At 48.2% G+C, this 24,254-nt stretch overlaps 1 protein-coding gene across 8 annotated transcripts in view; it reads left to right on the top strand.

Annotated features, from left to right (window-relative positions):
* TM6SF1 (transmembrane 6 superfamily member 1) overlaps positions 1–24,254 on the top strand; it is a 34,302-nt gene that overhangs the window by 6,126 nt on the left and 3,922 nt on the right. For 2 of the 8 annotated variants that reach the window (XM_042940861.1, XM_042940866.1), the window contains 8 exons: positions 3,160–3,257; positions 8,097–8,200; positions 9,916–9,998; positions 10,648–10,769; positions 12,537–12,641; positions 14,495–14,587; positions 15,232–15,351; positions 22,657–22,928. In XM_042940861.1, coding sequence (XP_042796795.1) covers positions 3,160–3,257; positions 8,097–8,200; positions 9,916–9,998; positions 10,648–10,769; positions 12,537–12,641; positions 14,495–14,587; positions 15,232–15,351; positions 22,657–22,848 — 917 coding nt within the window. In that variant the 3' untranslated portion in view covers positions 22,849–22,928. Of the gene's footprint in view, positions 1–214; positions 804–3,159; positions 3,258–8,096; positions 8,201–9,915; positions 9,999–10,647; positions 10,770–12,536; positions 12,642–14,494; positions 14,588–15,231; positions 15,352–22,656; positions 22,929–24,254 lie in introns of those variants that run through there. The other 6 variants (XM_042940864.1, XM_042940865.1, XM_042940863.1 and 3 more) reach the window with 5 other exon arrangements.

Raw genomic sequence — 24,254 nt, 5'->3', positions numbered from 1 at the left:
GAGACAGAGCATGAACGGGGGAGGGTCAGAGAGAGGGAGACACAGAATCTGAAACAGGCTCCAGGCTCGGAGCCATCAGCCCAGAGCCTGACGCGGGGCTCGAACCCACGGACCGTGAGATCATGACCTGAGCTGAAGTCGGACGTCCAACCGACTGAGCCACCCAGGTGCCCCAGGAGTGTTTTATTTAATCCTTACAACAAATACCCTCCAGTTACAGATTAAGAAGCTGAGAAACGAGGTCAAGGTCGCATCCTGAGACCGGCATTGACCCCAAAGCTTGTGACCTTTGTGGTCCGAGCCGTTACCGCCTTCAAGCGCTTCCCCTGCCGGGAACTTTGCTGGGCGTTTACTCATTCAGTGTCTGCTGTAGCCAGGCTGCGTGTCAGACACCCCCCAGGCCCGACCTCCCTGTAGCAGCGGCAAGCGCTTTCCATACTACCCGCCCCCTCCTTCGCTGAGATGCAACTGACAGGTAACCTTGTGCGAGTGTGAGACGGACGCTGCGGTGACGCGATGCGCGCATACGCTGGGAGATGGTGACCACGACCAGGTCGCTTGCCTTCAGTAAGGTCCTTCACCTCCCGTAATCACCCGTCTCTGGTGCGCGGTGGGAACACGAAGTATGCAGCGCGGTGTCGTCGACCGCGGTCACCACGCGGCAAATCAGATACCGCAACTCACTCGTCTTACACCCGGAAGTTTGTTTGGCCGACATCTCCCCGTTTCCCCCACTCACCGGCCCCTGGCAACCACCGTTCCAAGCTCTGTTTCTGTGAACTCAGCTTTTCTAGATTCCGCATGTAAGTGAGATCCTACGGTATTTGTCTTTCTCCGGATAACTTATTTCACTTAGGACAATGCCCTTGAAATCCATTTATGTTGTTGCCAATGGCAGGATTTCCTTCTTTTTTTTATGGCCAAGATTCCATTGTGTCTGTGTATCTTCTTTATCCATTCATCCATCAATGGACACGTAGGGTGTTTCCATGTCTTGGCTATAAACATCTATTTCCTTGCTCACGGGTTGGCCAGAATGCTGTGCTTCAGGCTGTGGGTCAGATTCAGGGCTGTGTCATGTGTCTCCTTGCTCTTGGACCAGTAGCTCCCCAAGGCGTGCCCTCCTCCTGGCAGAGGAGACTTGGAGTTGGCCATTGTCAATTCCACTGGCCACACGTTCCACTGGCCACAGCAAGTCATGTGGCTGAGTCTATCACCAATGGCATGGGGCATATTCTCTGCCCGCAGTGGATCTTGGCAAAGGTGGGGAGGCAAAGAAGAATTGGGAGTAAATAATTTCTCCCAGCTTGTGTATAAAAAACCCTAAAGTTGAGGGGCACCTGGGTGGCTCAGTCGGTTAAGCGTCCGACTTCGGCTCGGGTCATGATCTCATGGTTTGTGAGTTCGAGCCCCATGTTGGGCTCTGCACTGACAGCTCGGAGCCTGGAGCCTGCTTTGGATTCTGTGTCTTCCCCACTCGCACTTTGTCTCTCTCTCTTTCTCTCTCCCTAAAATAAACATTAAAATTTTTTTTGAAAAACTGTGAAGTTTAGGTAAATGATGCAACTTGCCTAAGATTGGATAGCCAGTCAGTAGATTAGCTGGACCTGTCCCAGTTCAAGGCCCACATCTTCTCCTGCCCCACACTACCTGCCTTTGCTGTGGCCCTGGTCCACCTTTCTAGACAGGTCTCCTGCTGCCATCTTCCCCCCGCCGGCCCCCCGCCACTCTGTGGTGCCCATACTTAGCTGACTTGTGTCTGTCCTGACTCCCCAGGGTTGAGCACCCTTGCTCCCACACCCTCGGCCCTCTCTCCTTGTCTCTGTCACAGCCTTGAGCACACGGAAGCCTCAGGGCGGGTGCTTACCCCCTGTGACCCAGCATCTGATGCTCCTGTCAGCTTCAACGAGGGTGGAACTGTCCAGTGATCAGACGCTAAATGCTTCCTTTCCTGGGAGACATATGGTGACTGATCACTGATGGCCGATCCCGGACTACCAGGCCTGGACCACAGGCCTGGGAGGCACAGGGAGGCAGGGTGTGCACGGCAGGGCAGCCGTGGGCCTTCCGCTCCCAGTGAGAACGTGAACCCCGCGGCCCCGGCTGCAGACTCGGCAAGGCCAACTTCCCTTCTCTGTGAATTAACCTCTGCCGCTCTCCTCCCCACTTACTTTTTCATGGCTTTTGTTTTATTTTTTTAATTTTTCAATGTTTGTTTATTTTTGAGAGAGAAAGAGACAGAAGACAAGCAGCAGAAGGGCAGAGAGAGAGAGAGAGAGAGAGAGACAGAATCTGAAGCAGGCTCCAGGCTCTGAGCTGTCAGCAAAGCCCGATGTGGGGCTCGAACCCATGAACCATGAGATCATGACCTGAGCTGGAGTCGGACACTTAACTGACTGAGCCACCCAGGCGCCCCTGAGTCATTATTGTAAATATACCCACCTCGTGGTCGCCTCTATTCTTGGCCACTGGTTACTGGTTTTGTTCCCTCTGTGCAGGTGGGGTCCTGGGCAGCCCCTTGTAGGGAGCAGAGGACGGATGGGGGGGCCTGGTAGAATCCTGTGGGACAGTTAGCGGGTGAGTTTGTCATTCTGTCCCCCTGGCGGGTGTCTCCTTGGACAGGGCACTTGGGCAGTGACACAGGCAAAGGTACCAATGTGTGTGCAGGAGGGACCTTCTGTTAGCCCATGATGAGTGTCCACAGTCACATTAAAAACAAGTCACTGTTACTGGTGAATGCCAAGCTCTTAGTCATTGTCTCCTGACCTACTGCTTTTTGTTTTTTTAATTTAATGTTTGTTTATTTATTTTTTAGGGGCCGGGGATGGTCAGAGAGCGAGGGAGAGACAGAACCCCAAGCAGGCTCTGCACTGTCAGCAGAGAGCCCGGATGCAGGGCTCGAACCCACAACCATGAGATCACGACCTGAGCCAAGATCAAGAGTCAGATGCTTAACTGACTGAGCCACCCAGGCGCCCCCTCCTGACCTACTGCTTTTTAAACTACTGCTTCCTTGGGGCGCCTGGCCGGCTCAGTCAGTGGAGCGTGCGACTCTTGATCTCAGGGTTGTGGGTTTGAGCCCCAGGTTGGGGGTGGAGGTTACTTACAAAAAAAACGTTTTCTTAATTAAAAAGGAAACTCTCGCTTTTTTTGCTCTAGTGTATGCAGTGTTCGGATTTACCAGCGTGGTGAACCTCATCATAGCCCTGGAACAGGACGGAATCATTGATGGGTTCGTGACACACTACTTGAGAGAGGTACGGCATCGCTTAGCAACCGTAAGCCTTACGCCAAACGGTCAGCAGCCTCAGCCATGTGGCTCAGAGACGAAATCCCTCCGTTTGGTGTAAGCAGGCACGGTCCGTGGCATCGCTCACTGCCACGGACGCAGCGGGTTTACTCGCGTGCAAAGCGGGGGGCACCTCTCTCCAGACTTCGGCCGTACACCTGTTCCCTCACACCCGCTCCACTCCCCTTCGCCAGGAATGAGATCCTGCAAGTGAATTCAGTGTTTGGTGTCTGTCACTGTGAAACCATTACTACGGCCAAAAGCTCAAGCTGGTCTTACACGTGGAGAGTGGCGACCCCCACGGCACTTACAGAAGCCGCTTGATTGCGATGACCATCCTTCCCTCCCCGTCGTCATGTGCCAGTGCTGCCCGGCACTTGAGACACCTAATCCTCCTCCCTGTGTTAGGGTGGATGAATCCGGCCCCAGAGAGCTTAGGTCACTTGCTCAAGGTCACACAGGAAATAAGGAAGGAGCAGAGCTGAAAGTTTCGCCTTCGTCTGTGTTTCAAATAATGGAGAGCTTCGTCTGCAAGCTAAGGGAGTTTGGACTTTATCTCACACTCGAGGGAAGATTTTGAGCCAGGGAGCGATGCAGTCAGCTCTAGGAAGGATGGGCTCGAAGGGGAGGCTTTCGCAGGGCCAGTGAGGGCAGGCGGGTGGCCAAGCACAGGAGGTAGGGAGGAGGGATGAACTTCGGAGAACTGGAGTCTTTGGAGTGAGCGGGACCCAAGGATGAGTTGGGGGTGATGGGAAAGTAAGACATCCTGCCTCCTGCTTTTGGAAGTATGCAGGTGTTATTAAGCCCAGAGGGGCGAACCGGAGGAATTTACTTCTAAAGACAGTAGCCGGAGTAGACTGTGGGGTCACGAGACCTGCTTTCTCCCGCCAGGAGCTGTCTCAAGTGGAGACAAGTCCTAGCTGTCCTAGGAGCAGTGATGGAGGCACACACGGGGCACACCGTATGGGCACACCTCTGAGATATCACGGGTTCGGTCCCAGACTGTTGCGTTAAAGCGAATATCATGACAGAGCACCTCACGTGAATGTTTTGGTTTCCCAGTGCATGTGAAAGTTATGTTTATGGGGCGCCCGGTGGCTCAGTCAGATAAGCATCTGACCTCGGCTCGGGTCACGACCTCACAGCTCGTGGGTTCAAGCCCCGCGTCGGGCTCTGTGCTGACAGCTCGGAGCCCGGAGCCTGCTTCGGATTCTATGTTTCCCTCTCTGCCCCTCCCCTGCTTGCGCTCTGTCTCCCAAAAGTAAATAAATAAACATCAGAAAAAAGTTATGTTTACACTACACTGTAGTCTGTTAAGTGTGCAATAGCATTAGGTCCAAAAAGCATACGTACCTTAATATTAAAATGCTTTATTGCAAAAACTGCCTACCACTGTCGAAGGTCTCGGTGAGTCATCTTCTGCTGGTGGAGGGTCTTTGCCTCCATGTTGGTGGCTGCTGACTGATCAGGGCGGTGGTCGCTGAAGGAGGGGGTGGCCGTGGCCGTTTCCTAGGATACGACAGTGACGTTTGCCGAGGACAGGAAGATGCTGTGCAGGGAGGTGCAGTGGTCAAACACACCCAGCAGTTGCTAAGTTCACCGTCTTGTGTGGGTGCGGTTCGTGGGGCCCCAGAACAGTCACAATAGTAACAGCAAAGATCACGGGTCACAGATCACCGTAGCAACTCTGCCAGGAATGACAAAGTTTGACATATTGCCGGAATTACTAAAATGTGACACAGACACAAAGCGAGCAACTGCGGTTGGAAAAATGGCCCCAAGAGACTTGCCTGATGGAGGGTGGCCACAGAGCTTTAATTCGTAAAAAAACAAAAAACACAAAACACAACACAAACAACTCAGTGTCTGCGATGCACAATGAAGCAAAAGGCAGTAAAACACGGTGTTACCTGTGCACAGAGGAAGAACTAAGTCCGGAAGCAGTCAGGGGAGTCCCCATCGAATTTGTGATATTGCTCTAGCATTTTTTAAAAAAATTTTAATGTTTATTTTTGAGAGACCAAGCATGAGCGGCAGGAGGGGCAGAGAGAGAGGGAGACACAGGATCCAAAGCAGGCTCCGGGCTCTGATCTCAGCACAGAGCCCGATGGGGGGCCCGAACCCATGGACTGTGAGATCATGACCTGAGCCTAAGTCAGACGCTTAACCGACTGAGCCACCCAGGAGCCCCTAGCATTTTTTTAAATTGCAATGACAGTGGATGACAAACATTTTCCAGATGGACTGGGGTGGGGGTGGGGGTGGAGGGCATTCCAAGGGGAAGGGACAGCTTGAGCGAAAGCTTGGAGGTGAGAAACAGCAGGTGTCTCCCCACGGTCAGCCTGGGTGCAGGTTTGCAGGGATGATGCTGAGTTCATCTGGGGACGTGTGGAGTTTCGGGTGGTTGAGGGACATCCTGGCAGATGTTCTGGTTGGCAGGGCTTGAGCGCTGAGGAACATTCCTGGCGGAGAGATTTGGGGGCCATCTCAGTAGGAGCCTGCTCGGGGGAAGTGGGGAGAGAGGAGACACCGGAGGGTGGAATGTGGGAGGCCGTGGCCAGAAGAGCCCCCTGAAGCAAACTGCGAAGGGACAGGCCGAGACGCTGAAGGGAAGCCTGGGGAGCCTGGGGCCACTGGGTCCAGAGGGGGCAGGTTTTGGGGAGAAAGTGGCTGCTGAGAGGGCCCGGAGGTCGAGCTGCTGAGGTTGGCCAGCCCTGAGGCAGACAGGGTGTGAGAAGGTGGGCTGGTGTCACTGTGGGAAGGTTGGCAGGGCCAGGTTCTGGGCACCCGGCTGCCAGATACAGGAGGCTGGCCTGGTCCCGCAGGCAGAAGCTTGCTCTGGAAGGCTTTGGAACAGAAGAGCAATGTGTCAAGAGCTAATGACTCTTCATTTGGCAGGTGGATCGGAAGGAGAGCAGGCAGCTAGAGGGACCGTTTGGGAATGGCTCAGTGAGGGGCAGGGAGGGTTTGAACCGGAGGGAGGGTGGCCCGCGGTGACCTCATAAACAGAAATGAAAGGACGTGCCCACACACTGCATAGGAGAGAGAGGGGTGGAAACAGGACCCTGTGGCTTTGAGCTGGGCAGGCAGGGTGGTGTCATCCTTAAGATAGAGGCCTCGGGGGCACAGGGACAGGGGTGGGGGCAGGGAGGGGGAGGGGGATGGGCGCTCAATTGAGCATCAGCCTCTTGATCTCCTCTCAGGTCATACGTCACAGTTTGTGAGATCAAGCCCTGCGTCGGGCTTTGTGCCGACAGTGAGGAGCCTGCTTGGGATTCTCTCTCTGCCCCACCCCCTGCTGGCTCGCTCTCTCTGTCTCTCAAAATAAATAAACTTAAAGAAAAAAAAAAGAGAAGCCAGCTGAGGCTCAATTGAGGGCAGAAGCTGATGCGTGAAAACTTAGGAGTTCTGAAGGGCCTGTGGGGCATCTAGTTACAAATGTCCTGGGGCGCCTGGGGGCTCAGTCTGTTAAGCGTCTGACCTCGGCTCAGGTCATGATCTCACGGTTTGTGGGTTCGAGACCGCGTCAGGCTCTGTGCTGACAGCTGGGAGCCTGGAGCCTGCTTCGGATTCTGTGTCTCCCTCTCTCTCTGCTCCTCCTCCCCTCATGTTCTGTCTCTGTAAAATGAATAAACCTTAAAAAAATTTTTTTTTAATTAAGAAAAAAAAGTGTCCATGAAGCCACCAGGGGAGCCAGCACCGGCTCCGAGAGTCCGATGTGTAGGCATGAACAATTAAAGTCATGAAATCGGATTGGATTGTTCAGTCGAAGCATGTCAGGGAGAAAAGATGTGCGTCAGGCGTGGGCACAGAAGTCCAGCTGCTGTGTTATTTCTGCCTCCTTGCTAGTTCTCATTCCATCTCACTTGTGGGGAGAGAGGACCGGGCAGGCCCTGCCCCGGGCACACCATGCTTCAGAGGGGCCCCTCCTGGCTGGCTGATCTGACTGTTCTGGCCGCAGAAAGGACTGAGGGCATCTTAGGAAGACAGGCCAGAAACAAGGCGGGATGGCATGGACGTGGGAGAGAGAAGAAAGGAACACGAGACTCAGAAGGAAACGAAAAGCCCGTGCAAATCGGACAGTGATCTTGTGGTAGCCTTCCGGAAGCACGACATGTCGCTCGTCATGGGATCTCATGGCTGTAAAATGAAAAAATCCTCAGAAGTATGGCTTTTCTTGACAGTATGCTCTGTGCTAGATGTCAACTGTGTGACCTTAGGCCGGTCTCACAACCCCTTGGCGCTCTGTTTCATCTGTAAAATGGAGTCAATCGTTGTCTGTCCCATAGGGCGGTTGGGTGCCCGTCTGTGTGTGTGTCGGGGTGGGGGGGGGGGGCAGAAGTGCCTTCCTCGTCCTCACTCGTGCAAGCCTGGGGATGAGCACGTAGGTGAATCGGGAAGGTCGGCCAGTGGCTCTGGTGAGCAGGGTCTCCTCTGGCCACCGTCCTCTGGCCAGAGCTAAGCGCCCTGAGTCTCATTTTTGACTTGGCCTCAGTGCGTTAGCGGATTGCCCATGAGGCTGTCTGTCTTGTATCGCCATCCATGGGCATTGGCCCAGCCGGTCAGATGCTGGCTGGGCATTCTTCAGGGCCATCCCGCGGCAGGCTCCAGTTTTGGGGGCTCCAGGGTAAAGCTGTGTTTTCACGTGCCTACTAATTTGTAATCGTACAGGATTCTGCATAGTTTCAAGTTAGCAGACAGACACAAGCTGGTTCTGTTTCATTTGACTTGAAACACAGGTCTGGAGTTCTGTGTGGAGATGTCCGAGTCGTATGTAAAGTAGACTCATTTCTTAATCTCTCCGTAGGGTGAACCGTATCTGAACACGGCGTACGGGCACATGATCTGCTACTGGGATGGCTCTGCTCATTATTTGATGTATCTGGTGATGGTGGCAGCCATAGCATGGGAGTAAGTCGGTCCGTCTGCTGTGTGTGCCTTTGCCTTAGCAACCGGTACGCGGGTACGGAAGGAAAACACAGATGTGGGGGCAAATACACAGACAGGCATACACGGACATGAACATACGCTCCTTGGACACAGGTTAGACGTGGCTTTGTTTTCTTGGCATCGCTGCCTTTTGAACGTGGCCCTCTGGATCGTCCCCTGCCATGGTGACAAGCTTGGGCAGACCGCTCAAGTTACTGACTGTGTTCTAAGGACCGTCTCATTTGCTGGAGTGAAAGCCCAGTCCGTTCTGGTTTTAAACTTCCATCTCATTTCGGTTCGAAGCTCTGTCTTTCCTCCACCTCCGGTTCCCGTGTGGCCCTGAGGCGTGGGGGTCTGCACTGAGGTCAGGGCGTATGGCCTCTCGTTTTGTTCTTTCTCGAGTCGCCGTGCAGCTGGCCTCTCCGGGAATGTGTGTGTACGTACACGTGGAGATAAAGGAAGAGGGGCAGGGTCTTACGTGACACTTAGTCTTCTGGGGATCGATGCCCTCCGTTAGGATACGCTAGGTCTGTCACGTGGAGCACACGTGTGGGCTCTCGGGAGACCCTTCCACAGGAACGTGGGCGTTGCAAATCCAAGCGAGCAGAGCTCTCTCTGGCTGAATGCGTGGGACTCCTCTGCCATTGCTGGTACACCCGCAGCTTCTTTCCGTTGGGGTCCCTGTAACCTAGATCGCATACCCTTTGGGGTAGGATCTCTTCAAGCCCAGCTAGGTTCCTGGGCCTCCCCTTGGCTCCAGGTTAGAGAAAATGGTGCATTCTTGCCCCATGCCCCTGCTGCCTCAGCTGCCTCAGTCATGAACTCAGGGACAGCTCCCGCTAAGTTTTGGACTTTTCTGGGCACTGACTTCTCTCATCATGAAAGGTACCCAAGTTCCAGGGACCACGTCACGTATTTCAGAGAATGCCTGGGCTCTGCTCGGAGGCTGCCGGGAGTGGGCGAGTTTCTGTGGCTCAGTTAGCATCCTGCTGGGGAAGAAGATTCTCCTGCTGACAATCCCAGTCATCGTGAATCTGCTGCACTTGGCTTGGGAGGTGGGGCAGGCGGAAAACACAGTATCGGCCACCTGTTTCCCTTCAGATAATCTCCTTTTGATTCCTCATAGCCCCTTGTGGAGGTGGGCTGTCAGGGTTATCGGCTGAAAGAGCTTTTTGTCCACACTGCCTGGCAAGGTCAGGGGTGTCTGGTGGCTCCTTTTGAACACGGGGGAGGGGTTACATATTATCTTTGTCTCTAGAGCTCTGGCCAAAATTCTGACACCATGAAAAGTCCACTTACCATCCTATTACTCATACTTACAGTGATTTAAAATATGGGTCCAATTTCCTTTCTTTTTGTGAACTTTCTTTTTTCCTTTCCTGCTGGGAACTTCTTACAAAACCGTCAAAAATGAGGCACTTCCTTTGACAGTGATTGACTGTGCTGTAGATTAACAGACGACCAGTGTTGCAAGCGAAATTCCTATTCAAAAGGACACAAAGAGGGTTCTATGGTATAGATCACAGGTGGAAATGAAGTTTGATCACCAGGGTCCCCGAGGGTTGATTTTTAACTATCGATTCAGTAAGTTTTGGTTCATAGACTTTACTAGTTAGGATACCGCTAATAATATGAATCATCTTTTGCTAATGGGTGTTCTAAGACAAGTGCACTAAGCCAAGATTTTTTCATTACAGGGAAAGCTATAGAACCATTGGCCTCTACTGGGTTGGATCTATTATCATGAGCATTGTTGTTTTTGTGCCAGGAAACATTGTGGGTAAGAAACTTTATCTTAAAATTCACTTTCCTTTTTCTGAAACAATGGGGAGTGTTCTTAAATAGAGGAGGTATCTTGGTTGTAACAGAATCAAGAAATTCCAAGCTTATCACAATGCTGTTTGGCAGAATTCTTCCTTTTCCCCTCCTTAATCTCACTTTTTAAGAAATAGCTTTTGAGCAATTTTTGGAAGTAGACACTGAACAATTAGACAATGGTGTATCAGGGCTTCCTGACATATAGGATCTAGAGGGGGTGAGTATTGTGTTTGCGGCTATAGGCAGTGTGCAAATGTTTCCTACAGCTTTGTGTATTATATGTAACTCGATACATTTGATAAATACATTTAAAAATGAAGACTCTCAAAAGCTAATGTAAAAGGTAATTTACATGTGCAAGAAATCAGGGCATTATATTAAATATACTTTAAAAATACAGTGGATAGAATGTGCCTGTTAAAAAGCACCTGATAGTTTTAATTTGACCTGTTTTTTTCTTTTGTTTTTTTTGTGTGTGTCTCATTTAAGAATATTACCTGGTCCCCAGCACAATTTTAGACGGCTTGAGGTGGGGCGGTATCCTAAATGTTGCTTGTGTTTACACGTGCTTGTGGCAAACTTTTGACTTTTTCTTTCTTTCTTTTAAATAGGGAAGTATGGAACACGCATTTGCCCTGCTTTCTTCTTAAGCATACCATACACTTGTCTTCCTGTCTGGGCTGGTTTCAGAATCTATAATCAGCCGTCAGAAAATTATAATTATCCCTCAAAGGTGATTTTATTACGTTAACTGTAACCTGTTCCCAAGCGCACAGGGCTCTCACATCTCCTGGTGATCGCACTGAACCACGCCTCCGTGGACGGGAGCATCTGGGGCAGCTGGTTTGACTGTGTCGATTCTGTGCATTGGTCACGCCTTAGTTACAGTGGCAAGGAGGGTGTTTCTGTCTGCTTCAGACATCTGCTTCAGTGGGCCAGGCCGTGCTGTTGGTCCGTACTGGCTGTTCCCATCAGATTCTGCATTAGTGCATGGCGTGTGTGGTTTGTCTGAGGCTGTTTATGGCCTGGCATTTGAGCATCCGGGCACCTCTTTCAGAGATGCCAGTGCATATACTGTCCCAAGGGGAGGCTGGAGAGATGCTGCTATTCAAGGTAGCACACACAGCCACAGGGTGTGATTTACCAAGAGATCCAGGCACATGGAGACTGGCTCCAGGACGTCTTCTGAGACCCCTCCCTTCCATTCACAGCCAAGGTCGTCGGAGTGAAACAGTACTGGCTGGGGGGGAGGGGGGGGGTACTCTGTTAAGGTCTTCATTTCTAAGGTAGTAACGTCTTTCTAAGTTTCTCTTCCTTTTTATAGGTATTAGATCCTCAGGCAAGATTCTTTAAGCAAAATGATATATGAAAATATGAATTACCAGAGATAATCAGACCGTGATTACTCATACTCATTTTACTGTAAGATTTCCGTAGAATTCATTAACATCCATTGTAATTTGCAAACACTTCATTTGTAAACAAGTAGACGCCTGCTGAGTAAACTCAGGTTGGGGCACTGCTGGCTTCTGCTCCCTTACATCCTTTTGAGGAACCAGGGGGTAGCCAAAAAGAAAAAGCAAGCAGTAACCATAGCCTTGGGCTCTGCTGCTTTTAAAGTCTCCATGTCGGTGCCTCAATGGAGTGTTCATGTCGTAAGACACATACAACTGTTCATGATCATTTTTTAAATGTTAAAACGCAGTGCTGGCCAGGGAGAAATGGACACGGTCACACAGTGCTGAGAGGAATAAATTCAGAATCGCTCTGCAGAGCAATTTGGCAGTGTTTATCAGCCTTGAAATAGTTAACCCCTTAAATTCCGCGTCTAAGGCCCTACCCTCAGAAAATCATCAGAGAGATGCTAAGACTTATGTACAGAATTGTTCAACATCACATTAACGGTGAAAATGCATAAATATCCACTCGTGAGAGAATGGCTACAGTATGTTGTTTCCACATGATTTTAAAAGCTTTAGGAGAGTTTTTAATACTGTGGCAAAGTGCTTATAATATAGGTAGATGTTGAGTGTCAAAAGAACACTCAAATTTATACGTAAAGTCATAATTTTGTAAAATATAAATGTGGTGTATGTATGTATATCTGTATATATATGTGTATATATACATAAATTTACATATATGTATACGTATATAGGGAAAAATATAGTGACTCTATAGTGTGATGGGTTTATGGTTTACCTTACTTTTAAAATGAGCGTATCTCATATAATGATAATCACAAAACTGCTATCTCAAGAAAACTTTAAGGACTCCTAGAGTTCGAAGGAAACTTCAAGGTGACCTGGCCCAATCTCCTCATTTCACAGATGAGTAATCTGGAAGCTGAGAGGAGGAACATGATTTTCCTAACTTACGTGCCTAGTGGTTTAGGACATGAATCCCTCCCTGTCCAGCATCTCAGCCCTCCTGCTTCAGTAGACCTCAGACTCTTTCTTGGCGCTTTGGGCCTGCTCATGGGTTACAAACTCTATTTTAGGTCGTTCAAGAAGTGCAAGCAAAGGACCTGCTGAGAAGACCATTTGATTTAATGTTGGTCGTGGGTCTCCTCCTGGCAACTGGATTCTGTCTGTTTAGAGGCTTGGTAAGTGTAACAGATCAAAGTAACATTAAAAAAAAAGAGAGAAATACATATTTAACCAGACTTTCTAGAGCCTGGAGGCCTGGCCCTGCTTGCTGCCACTCCCACCTGTGGGGGTCACCCCCAGGCCTTCCTCCCTCCAGGGTGGCCCCTGCCTCATCCCTGGACACCACCTCCTTCGGGTCCCTGGATTAAGCCCCACCCAGGGGTCTCTTCCTTCCCCCCGTTTTAGGGTGCCTGAAAAATTAGCCATTAGAGTTTCATTCTTTTGGTTTCTTTGAATGTTTCTCATTCTGATGTAAATGTCTTTGGGAAGGGTGATACCTGAAGAGTCCGGTAAGGCTGTGTTCTCAGGGATTGAGGAAGGTCCCTAGAAGAAGGAGTTAGAATCTTGGCTATTTACCTGCTGTATGGCCTTCGGAAAATGACTTAGGGTCTTTGACCTCAGTTCCTTTCGCTATAAAATAACAGTACCTACCTAATGGTATTGGGTTGAAAGATTAAGATAATAGACATCAAAACACGTACAGAGGGCCCTATACGTAGTAAGTGTTCAGGAAACGGTTGGCGTTACTCTTTTTATCAATAGATGATCCTTGGCGATGCCCCAGTTTCGTGATTTGTTTTTAGCAGAAAGAAAGAAAAGTGGCCGGAATGATACGGATAATTATACGCATCGTCAATGGCAGTTACTGTCCTAAGGCTGCTGGCATTGCACAACAGTTGGGGAGCCGAGTGTGAGCTGCTGTAGCTGATTCACTGTCTTGGGGTCCTGTGCCGCTGGCTGGGATCAGCGCGAGAGGCTGTCTTAAGAGCTGTCTCTATCAGGAGAGCAGAAATTTCCTGCAGTAGCGTCGGCTGACGGGAGGAGTGGCCCAGGGAAGAAATGCAAAGAAGCAAGGCTTTACTCAGACCACAGAGCAGTTAAACTTTTGTTTTTTTTCCGCAGTAATCTCCATGCCCAATGTGGGGCGTGAACTCACGACCCCAAGATCAACAGTCGCAAACTCTACCGACTGAGCCAGCCAGGCACCCCCAAAACTGTTCTTTAGTTAGTTTGCTGTCGTTCCCAAAGTTAAAAGAAACACAGGAACAACAAAATGAGCCCCAGCTGTTCTCACACAGGAGAAAAATGTGTGCATGTGGGTGTTTGCACACTCGGTGGGCGGGGCTTAGGCAGACGGGCTTTTAAATTGGGGTCCATTTTTACCAACTCTGCCACTGGTCTGTGTCCATGGATGTGATCTAGGTGGGACGACATTTATGGCTGTGGACGGGAGGGGTGATGCATGAGGGCAGTGACTCAGAGGGGACCCCGTAATGTGCCAGAGACACTTTGTTCTGTGTTTCCTTTCAAAGCGGACACACGATGTGGCTTCACACAGGACTCTGCTTTCAAATCCTTATCCTTTACTGCCCCTAAAGGCCATATACTCTGAGGCACTCGCTGGAGAGAGGAGGATGCTATTTTTGGAATATTGCAAAGCACAGTAAGATGAATTTGGTGTGAACACGAACGGGCTTTTCTTAAGAGTGGGCTAGTGATTTCCAGGAAGTGAAACTGGTAATCCAGCATGAGCTGTGCTTTGGCTGCTGAAGTCTAGATCCTTAAGCCGAGTCCTCAGAAGGTAGCAAGAACAGAGCATTAGCCATTTCCTGCTCCTCTCCTAACTCTCCTTCACGTCCTTAGAGTAGATCTGTAGACTTTCTTTTCTTTCCCTTTTACTGATGACCTTCTACAACACACAGTTTTTGTTGAACAGCTTGTGGCTGTACTTGGAACGTTTAGCCTTATCAGCAAACCATAAGAATCAGATGTGAGTATGACTTTATAATTAATTCGTTTTTCTTCTCAGATTGCTTTGGATTGCCCGGCTGAGCTCTGCCGATTTTATACACAATTTCAAGAGCCCTATCTAAAGGATCCTGCTGCTTATCCTAAAATCCAGGTCAAGTAGTTATGAAGCCTCAGATTTTTCTTTTTCTTTTTAAAATAAAAATTTGTTTTAATGTTTTTATTTATTTTTGAGACAGGGAGAGACAGAGCACGAGCAGGGGAGGGGCAGAGAGAGAGGGAGACACAGAATCGGAAGCAGGCTCCAGGCTCTGAGCTGTCAGCACAGAGCCCGACGTGGGGCTCAAACTCACGGACTGTGAGATCATGACCTGAGCTGAAGCTGGATGCTTTAACCGACTGAGCCACCCAGGCGCCCCAAGCCTCAGATTTTTCTAATGTTAATTTTCTTTCTTGAAGAATGGGGACATGTGGGGGCACCTGAGTGGCTCAGTTGGTTAAATATCCGACTTGGGTTCAGGTCATGATCTCACAGTTCATGGGTTCAAGCCCCGCATCGGGCTCTGTGCTGACAGCTCAGAGCCTGAAGCCTGCTTCGGACTCTGTGTCTCCTCTCTCTGCCCCTCCTCCGCTCTCTCTCTTCCTCTCAAAAATGAACAAACATTAAAAAAAAAAAAGAATGGGAGCGTGTGGATCCACGTAGGAGATGGGAATTAGAAATGTTCAATCTTTTGTGCTTTTCGTCGTGTGCGGTTAACTGTTACTTTGCTGACGGTGTTCTTTCTCTGTTCAATACAGATGCTGGCATACCTGTTCTATTCTGTCCCTTACTTTGTGATTGCGCTTTACGGCTTAGTGGTTCCTGGATGCTCCTGGATGCCTGACGTGACACTGATACATGCTGGAGGTCTAGCCCAGGTACCCAAAATATGCTCTGTTAAGAAAGTTCGCTGGGGATTTGGCTGTCATTGTTGAGTATCTGCAAAACATCTCTGCTTGGTGTTTAAGGAGTAGGAAATAGTTACTAGACACATCCCCTTTCGTTTTACGGTTCTTTGGAAGACGTTTCTGCACATGCATTTTATTTAAATCTCACAGTAACTAGATATGTGATGGTTGCTGTGCCATCCAGTTATACAGATGAGGAAACTGAGGCCCAGTGAGGTTACATGATTTGTCCAAGGTCACATACCCAGCAGGTGCCACCACAGCCTTCCAGGACCCTTCCCCAGGCTCTGAACAAAAATACTTGAGAGCTGTTATCTTTAAGATGCCTATCTAAAGTTAAGATTTCAGAATTCTGTTACATGACAGTACCCTGAGCCAGGGAAGTGGGTTTGGAGAAAGTTCCATTCTTTCCTCTTGCAACTTAGCCAAGTCCCTGCCCTAGAGTGAATGCTTATTTCATTGAACTGGAATAAATTTATCTAGGAAATTGTATTATTATACAAAGCACATTTTTACAAGATAACTAGCAAAACAAACGATCTTAGGAACAAGGAAGAAAATTATTAAATGATTTTATCTTTTCCCCCCCTCTTACTATAAATAAAAACAATAACAAATGAATTCATCTTTTTAAAATCATTCTCTGCATCTTGCTCTTTTCAAGCCGGCCTAAGAATGAGGTTCACCTGGAAACTGTCAGCATGTATGGTTAATTATGCTCCTGGTTATAGTAACTGGGATGGCAAAAAAACACTTTAGAATTTACAGGGTGGAAAAACAGCTACAGTATTTATGGGTTAATCCTTTGGCCTAAATCCTTCCAGTCTGAGGTCTTTAAAAAAATTTTCTTAAAACCCACGAATCAACTGCGAGATCATGACCTGAGCTGAAGTTGGACACTTAACTGACTGAGCCACCCAGACACCCCTGAGGTAATTCTTAATTACAGAATTAGAATATTAGTATCAAAAAAGCTGATGCAGCATCCAGAGCAAGGGTTCCTGTTCTTTCCTTGGAGGACTGAAGGGGAAGAGAACCAAGATTTACCCTCTTAGCAGACCTCTGAAGAGGTCTTCATTTCCGTATCTTTCATACTAACTATAAGCTGACTTCCAATTTTCTGTCTGTAGCTCCAGCTGTCCCCAGACTCCTATCCCTAATCCCAAACTCCGTGTTTTCACGCGGCTATCTCCGAGTTAGTGTCTAAATAAAACAGGACTCCTGACCCTCCTACACCCTCTCTCTCCCCACCGCGGCCTGCAAACAGATCCTCCCCCGCTTTCAGCAGCTCCTTCCCATTCCCTCACCCCTACCATCTAGCCCATCACTAGGTCATTAGTCCTGTCTCCAGAGTAACCCTCAAACCCCAGTGAGTTCCAGCCCGCTGCCCTGCACTGGTCTGAGCTCTCCTCTAACTTGGGTGAGGCAAAGCAGGCTGTGCTCTACTTACCTACTTGGGTAGGGACAGGCTGTGCGCTCTGCCGGGGTAGCAAATACTCAGTGGCTTAACACACTAAAGTTTTATTTCTTGCTTGTGCGAAGATGATCATGTGGGAGAGTTTCCACGGCCAGGTCTGGCACCACCTCGGCTGCAACGGAAGCAGACAGAGGTGGTCTTCCTGTGTGCCCGTGCCCTGGAACCGTGCAGTGAACCCACAGCATCCTCCCTGCAGATTTCTTAAAAGCTAAGAGAGCGGAGGCTGAGGACAGCTTGTTACTCGCCTGGGTCACAGTTACTAAACGGCAGGCAGAATAGGGGAAGAGGGGCACGGAATCCTGCCTGACCCCAAAGCCCATCTTCTTCTGTACTGTTCTCTCTCTTCTCTGTAAGCAGCGAGCCATGGTAGTGGCATGGCTCAAGCAGTGAGCACAAGGCGAGACTTCATAGGGGCACAGAGGAGCCGGAGAGCCTCGGGGGGGGGGGGGGGGGGGGGGGAGGCGGTCGCACGTGAGCGGGCTCTGTGGGCTGTCAGGCTGGGGAAGGGTGCAGCAGGCCAGAGGGCAGAGTGAGCCCTGGCCTGGATTTTCTTGGCTGCGTTCTCCTGAGCTCTCCCGGAGAGGGCTCCCGCTCAGCTCACTCTTACCGGCCCCCTCTCTTCGAGGATCATCAGCTTGCTCAGGGTTGGACACGATCGGATTTCCTCTGTGTGTCCTGTGCCTTGCTTGGTCTGCCCCCCGCCGCAGGAACACAGGGTGTCATCATCCAGGAGGCTGACAAGAGGGAGGCCAGGTGTAGGACCCAGTCAAGTCTCGGGAGACAAGTGGAGGAAGAGGCAGGAAAAGTAGGTCAAGGCCCAGTCACGTGGGCAGTCAGCAGTCAAGAGGCTTGGGAAGGTCATACCTTGGGGGCAAGTGGGTGCTTGAACCTGGGGCACTAGGGCTAACCCTGGGTTGTACCTGCTGGGGAGGGCTAAGCTTGCAGACAGGCACCCACGACTCCAGCCAGGTGGTTCTGGGAAGGGCAGTGTGGATGGCAGAGCCCCGGGCCGCAGTCAGCAGCTTCAGCCAGACCCCCAGGCCTCGCAGGAGCCCTTGGGCTCATCTGTCACTGCCCACTTGGACAAGGCAGCTGGAAGCTACAGACTAGATCCTGTCAATGTCAGAAGGATGTTTCTCCCGACCCAGTAGAATGCTGTCATCCGAGAACTGTTGTGTCTGACATTTCCATGACTCTTGGCTTGGCTTTAGTATTTACATATTCAGAGAGCTCAGCCTAAGGAAAAGTTACAAATCATAACACAACAGCGCACGCAATGAGAACGCTGAATTTGTTACGTGATTTGTTTCCTACCTAGCCAGTACTTGCTCATGAAATGAATTCTCACTTTGGGAGGGTGACACATTCATCACAGAAAACACCCTCCATAACCCCGACTAACATCCCTAGCTTGCTAAAACGGCCATTCCTCATTTAGGGGTTTTGTGCCTTCCCAACCCCCTAACTTGATCAAAACCTGCATTTCTTGAAAGGCCTAGTGAACTCCCAGGAGTCAATGTGATTTAATAAGGAAAACAAATCTTTGAAAAATTCCTAGGTCAGTACACGTCAGTGGAAATGTTAGTTATTGAGCCCCTGCCTTCAGATCATGGAGGAATCTGCCAAATCTCCTGCCTTCAGAAATTGAAATATCAATCAGAAAGTAAAAGAAAACAAAATCAAATCAAACCACGACACATTTTTTACACCAAAGAGTTCCAGTGGGGACTTATTCAGAACCCAAGTGTCTCTTCATATAAAATTCTGACGTAGGATTAAAGTTGCAAATCTAGTTTGAAATAGGCTGCTCAGACCCACTTATATATCAGTACTTTCTAGCAACTGAACAATTGTTCTCTGCTAAAATATCACTGGAAATTAAAAGAAAACAATCAGAGCCAATATAGTCAAGATGGTTAAGAGCATGAGCTCTGGAGACAGACTGGCTATTGCTCAGCCTGTCACTGATGGGCTCGTGACCTTGGCTACCTCGGTTTCCTCTTCTGTAAAGTTAGGATCATACAGGACCTTTGTCATAGAGCTGCTGAGGATCACGTGAGGTAATAATACATGTAAGAGGCTCAGAACGGTGCCTGGCACGGAATGAGCTGCAGATTTTTGGTGCTCCTCCTCTTATTGGTAGAAGATTCCCAGTGGGAGTCTAGAAATGCCTTGTGCTGCTCAGAAGATTCATTCATTAATCTGTGGCCACGTGTGGATGTTAGTACCTAAACGGTAATGTGCGGACATTATTACCTAAGCATCAAGGATGCTGGGAGGAAGCCCTGGGACAGACTCACGGCAGGCCTGGCAGGGAGCCTGTCACGCACCCAGCAACACCCATGGAAACACAACAGCCCTGCTTCGGTCAGCCAGGCCCTTCCCGCTTGTTGCGCAGACTCCCTGGCCGTGCGGGTGCCACGGACCTCCTCACACGAGGGTCTGGAAGCTTATCTGTGGATAATGTGGTTGTAGAGTTGACTCTGCTGGAGGCGAATTTTGTCCCCCCTCCCCCCCCCGCCTTTATGGAAACCTTTAGGAAATATCTAAAAGATTTAGGAAGCATGTGGATAGCTGGGATACTAATGCAAGTCCTATTTAATAATTTGCTTCCAGTGTAATTCATCACGATACACCTTTAATTAGTATCGAGGTTAGACTTTGGGTTTAAAGTCTTCACATGATTATCCTTTGGTGGAGACAGTCTTAAAACTGTCAGAAGGTCAGCAAGGGGATCTGAAAACGAAGAGCCCACCTGAGTTCTCAGCCAAGCAGAATCCCAGGTCATGGGCAGGGAATTCACCTGCCACTCTCCTAAGCACTTCACAAAGATCAACTCATTGCACCGGCACAGCAATGTGCCCTTATTATCCTACTTTTACAGATGAGGAAGCCAGAGAGGTTACATACCTAACCCAGGGTCATACTGCTGGCTTGTGGTACAGCTGGGACTGGGCACTCTGTATGGTTCCAGATTCAGAATTCTTAACCACTGGACTGTGCTGCTCAGAAAACCCTAAAAAATAACATAGTTCTGGATTAGCTACTTCTGCTGTATCGGCCAAACAGCCTGGCTGTTGCCCCAATGTTCACATTAGTTTTGGCCTGTGATACTCATGTGGACACATAATACTTTCAGCTCTTCCTTCTGGAACCGAGATTGTGATTTTTTTAGTCATCCTTTCCAGGCTGTCTCTATAAATATAAGAAAAGAGAGCTATTAAAATGTAACCGTTCTTTGCCTTTATTGCCTCATTTTCCATCCCAATCATCCAGTTCTTTAAAAAAAAAAAAAAAGTCAAAGCAGACCTTTTAAATTCGTTCAAGGTGAAAACAGATTTAGAATAAGAAAGATGATGAGAGACTCCACCTCACAACACTGAATTCTGCAGACATTTCTGGGCTCTACAGGTTGTACCTGTCACCCTGGGTGACAGTCGGTTCAGCAGCCCCAGGCCAACTGAGCCACCGACCCAGCACCAGGTGCCCGGCTGGGCTCTGAGCCCTGCCGTCAGGAGGCCTTGTGTGCCGGCGGGAACAGGACCCACGAGACACCGTGCAGGCCCTTAGCAGCCCCGTGCTTAGGCAGGAAACTGTCCTCAGGGGAGGCTGAGGTTTCTCTGAAACTTCAGAAGCCGGGCACTGGACACCGCGTGCGTAGGGAGGAAGCTGTGGCTGGGTGCTCACTCAGCAGGAAGGCGTGGCCACCAGCAACACACCCATTAGAAACTGCACGACGCTGGGCTCTGGGCTCGGGCCCTCGTTAGAGGATTCTGGAGAAAGGAGGCCTACGGAAATAGGTATAAAAATAGAGAAATGCTTTGCGGAAGCTGTTTGTATTTTGACAGTCACAAGACCATTATTGATTAACGTTTATTGAGCTCTAACAATGCGAGAGGCGCCACACAAAACATTAGACACAGTACCTGCCCGGTGGGCTTACAGTCTACTCTAAGGACATGACCATTTTGGAATGCTGCCAATGATTTTTGCTGATTTTGAAAATGAGGTATTAACTGCACTGGTCAGTGCAGGAAGAGAGCCTACGGAATCACTGACTTGGTGCAGGTTCCCCTGTGCAAGTAGGCACGACTGCTCGTATCACTCAGTCTCTCAAAGAACGGTCGGCATTTCCCCGAACGTGGTGACTTTTGTGACGTAGTACGTGTGTCTATAGAGACAGCAAACCCACATTTTTGAAAATCAAGGTTCAAACCTGGCCCCTAGTCCAGAAGTTTGGTTATATTAATTCAGAAAATCACTGCTGTTCAGAAGAGGCTCTAGGGAAAAATAGGGTTAACGACAGGGGCCACGCTCCTGCTCCGTGTTCCCAGGACTGTACAAGAGCAGCCCCCCGGGGCAGCCTCTCGAAGGCCCCGGACTCTCCGGGTCTTGTCTTCAGAGCCCAGCAGATGGGACGCTTCCCATCTGCTGGGCTCTGCTTGGCACCTGCTCTGGGGGACGCGTGCTTGAGGGCAGAGCCCTTGCCGAGCCTCGTGGAGCACGAGGCGGAGGGCGTCCACAGGCCATTTCTGTGGTCCTCGCGACACATCACACTGACCGCTTATCTCCAGAGAGTAGCGAGACTGTACCAGAGGTCCCAGGACGTAGCAGCAATCTGTTAAAATACCTGTGATGGACACAAATCCATACAAGTGCCACTTGTGAAAGCTCATCCTTTATTTGTCATGGAAAAGCCGAATTTTGTCTGTTAACCACTTCGCAGAATAAACTGATTTCATACGGAAGGAAATGTAAGATAGCTTGTATGTATTTAAAGCGAATTATTTAGTTTTTCATTCTTGTGATTCTGTGACTTCTTTCCACTTTGATCCTGATGAACTAATAATTCATCACTTCTTATATTTAGACTTCCAGTCCTTTATTCACGTACAGCGTGGATTTCAGTAAGATATGAAAACACACACTGCAGGGTTGTGTTCTGTAAGGACATGAGAATGCTGAGGAAATCCTCACACAGAAGCCTTTTCTAATAGTTTTTCCCTGTGCTTATGAAAAGTATCAAACAAGATACATTCTGAATGTATGTTATGAACAAGTACTTAAGTACAAATGGGAAACTGGTCTCAGGTTATGGTGACAAGCTGTACTAAATAAAGGAGAACTTGATATGAAGAGGTCGCCTGCATGTACACATGCCATTTTATAAAGAGCAACCATAATCCTACCCTCACCCACGTTGGTAACAACCTTACCGACGAAACAACCCTTAGTAGTTTTTAAAGTCGCATAAGCAACAAAAACGTGAAGAAGTAAACAAAAAACATGTAATGAAGGGCTTTGGGCTCTTGTTCCGAGGAACAGGTGAAAAGACTGATTAGTGAAGCTGAGGTCCCCATTGCTTCTCTTTAAACGGCTATATAAAAATATTTTTGCTTTCTAAGCTCTGTACTTCCTTCATTTTTGCCGAACACACTTAGTAAGCCACAACTGAGTGCCTGAGTGTTTAGGATCTCCAGAATGCAAATCAGGGGGGAAAAAACCAAAAACCAAAACGGAGATTTTGTTCAGTTTTTCTTTTAAATTGAGCCACTAGTGTTTGGGAAGGGGCACTGCATGGCATGATAAAGCCAAGCGAAGGAAGGTATACTTTCCTTGAGTCGTTACATTAAGACTGGTCCTGAATTCAGTGAAGTCCTGAAGGTTGTGGATTGTTTGAAAGTACTGGTTTTGAGGGCACAGGAAACATGGTCTGAATGAATCGTCCAGAACACGTTGTGAACCCGACTGAACACAGAGCTCATGCTGACCTCCCCCCTTTTCTTTAAATGCAACAGGCTCAGTTTTCTCACATCGGTGCTTCTCTTCATGCTAGAACCGCTTATGTCTACAGAGTCCCTGAAGAAGCGAAAAGCCTCTTTCTAGCATTAAACATAGCATATGGAGTTCTTCCTCAGCTCTTGGCCTATCGTTGTATCTACAAACCAGAGTTCTTTATAAAAACAAAGGCAGATGAAAAAGTTGAATAAAAGTATTATTTCTTCCTCTCTAGATGACTGACTTTTATTCCTGGTACTGATCTTCTGTCCCATTTTACTCCCTTCCCATACAGCGATACTTAAAAATATGTAAATTCGGGCTCCGCACTGTATGTGTGAGCTCTCACATGGTATTGTGTGGGTAAATTTTCTTCTCTTGAAGGATAAGTGAAGTTGAGAAACAGTTTAAAGAAATCTATTCAAAATTATTTGTGAGTAACCTGACCATCTATTTCAATATTCTGTTTGCACATATTAAATATAACTGTAAACATATACAATTTAGCTCCTACAATAGTGAGCACGAAAATGAAACTATTCAGAAGTGAATATGGCCTGTGCATATTAAGGAATTTAGAACAGCAGATACATACAGGAGAAATACTTTTTGCATATAAGATATATATGCATCATTATCAACCTCAATATAAAAAGCAAATTATCACATTATTTTAAAATGTTATTTGACAAATGTTTTCCCAAGGAAAGTATATTATTCACTGCTGTTATAAACACTGCTTTTAATAAAAAAATTTTTGTGAGTCTAAATGGCTAAGGAGGGATCGGTGACTTTATCAGTACCCTTAATGAATACCTGTTTTATTGGTGACTGGAAATATTTCTATTGTATTTCTGTGTATATTTTTAATAAATTATTTTTGGCCTTTTATGAAAACAAATCTTAATGAATTGGAACCATTTTGTACTTTTTTTCCAAAAGCAGTTTTGTAGTCTTTAGGATTTTTATTCTAAAAATCTGTCAGTTACACGTTCCAATTCAAAATGTCAGCTACATTCTCCTTATGCTTCAGTGTGAGCAATGGACAGGACTTTCGAGGAACCGATTAAATTTCACTAATTTACAATTAAAGTAAAATATTCAAAGTTAAAAAGTACTCTTCGAGGAAACAGAACTGGATTGGCATCCCTAGTGTCTTTTAATGAACTTTTCATATGTGGAATGATGAGTATAGAGAAAAATTACAATTTGCTACACGAGAGAAACAAACCAGAAATACTAGCCGCCTTCTCAGAGCCTTAGAGGGGTAGGTAGACTGGTGCTTTCATACCCTTGGCTGCCATAATCATAATCCCATCACCACCACCATCGTCAATGGCCCTGGGCTCTTAGAACTTCTCGCATTTTCTCTTCATGTTATTTATTTAGCTCTTCACCAAAATAAGAAAACAAAAAGAAAACAGAGTCCAAGTCAACGCATGGATAATGTCAAGTGTGCGCATTTAGGGTCCACTGAGCTGGTAAATAGTATCTGAGACGTGCAAGCCATCATGTAGCCATTCCTCTCCCTCCCCCATGATTACAAAAAACCTAAAACCCCGAGTGTTCAAAAAAAAGAAAAAAAAAAGGAAAAAAAGAAAAAGAAAACCCTCACCTG

The sequence above is a fragment of the Panthera leo genome, chromosome B3, assembly GCF_018350215.1.
Source record: "Panthera leo isolate Ple1 chromosome B3, P.leo_Ple1_pat1.1, whole genome shotgun sequence".
In the NCBI taxonomy this organism is placed as follows: domain Eukaryota; kingdom Metazoa; phylum Chordata; class Mammalia; order Carnivora; family Felidae; genus Panthera; species Panthera leo.
The sequence above is the reverse complement of the archived record's forward strand: the minus strand, read 5'-3'. Positions and strand labels throughout refer to the sequence as shown.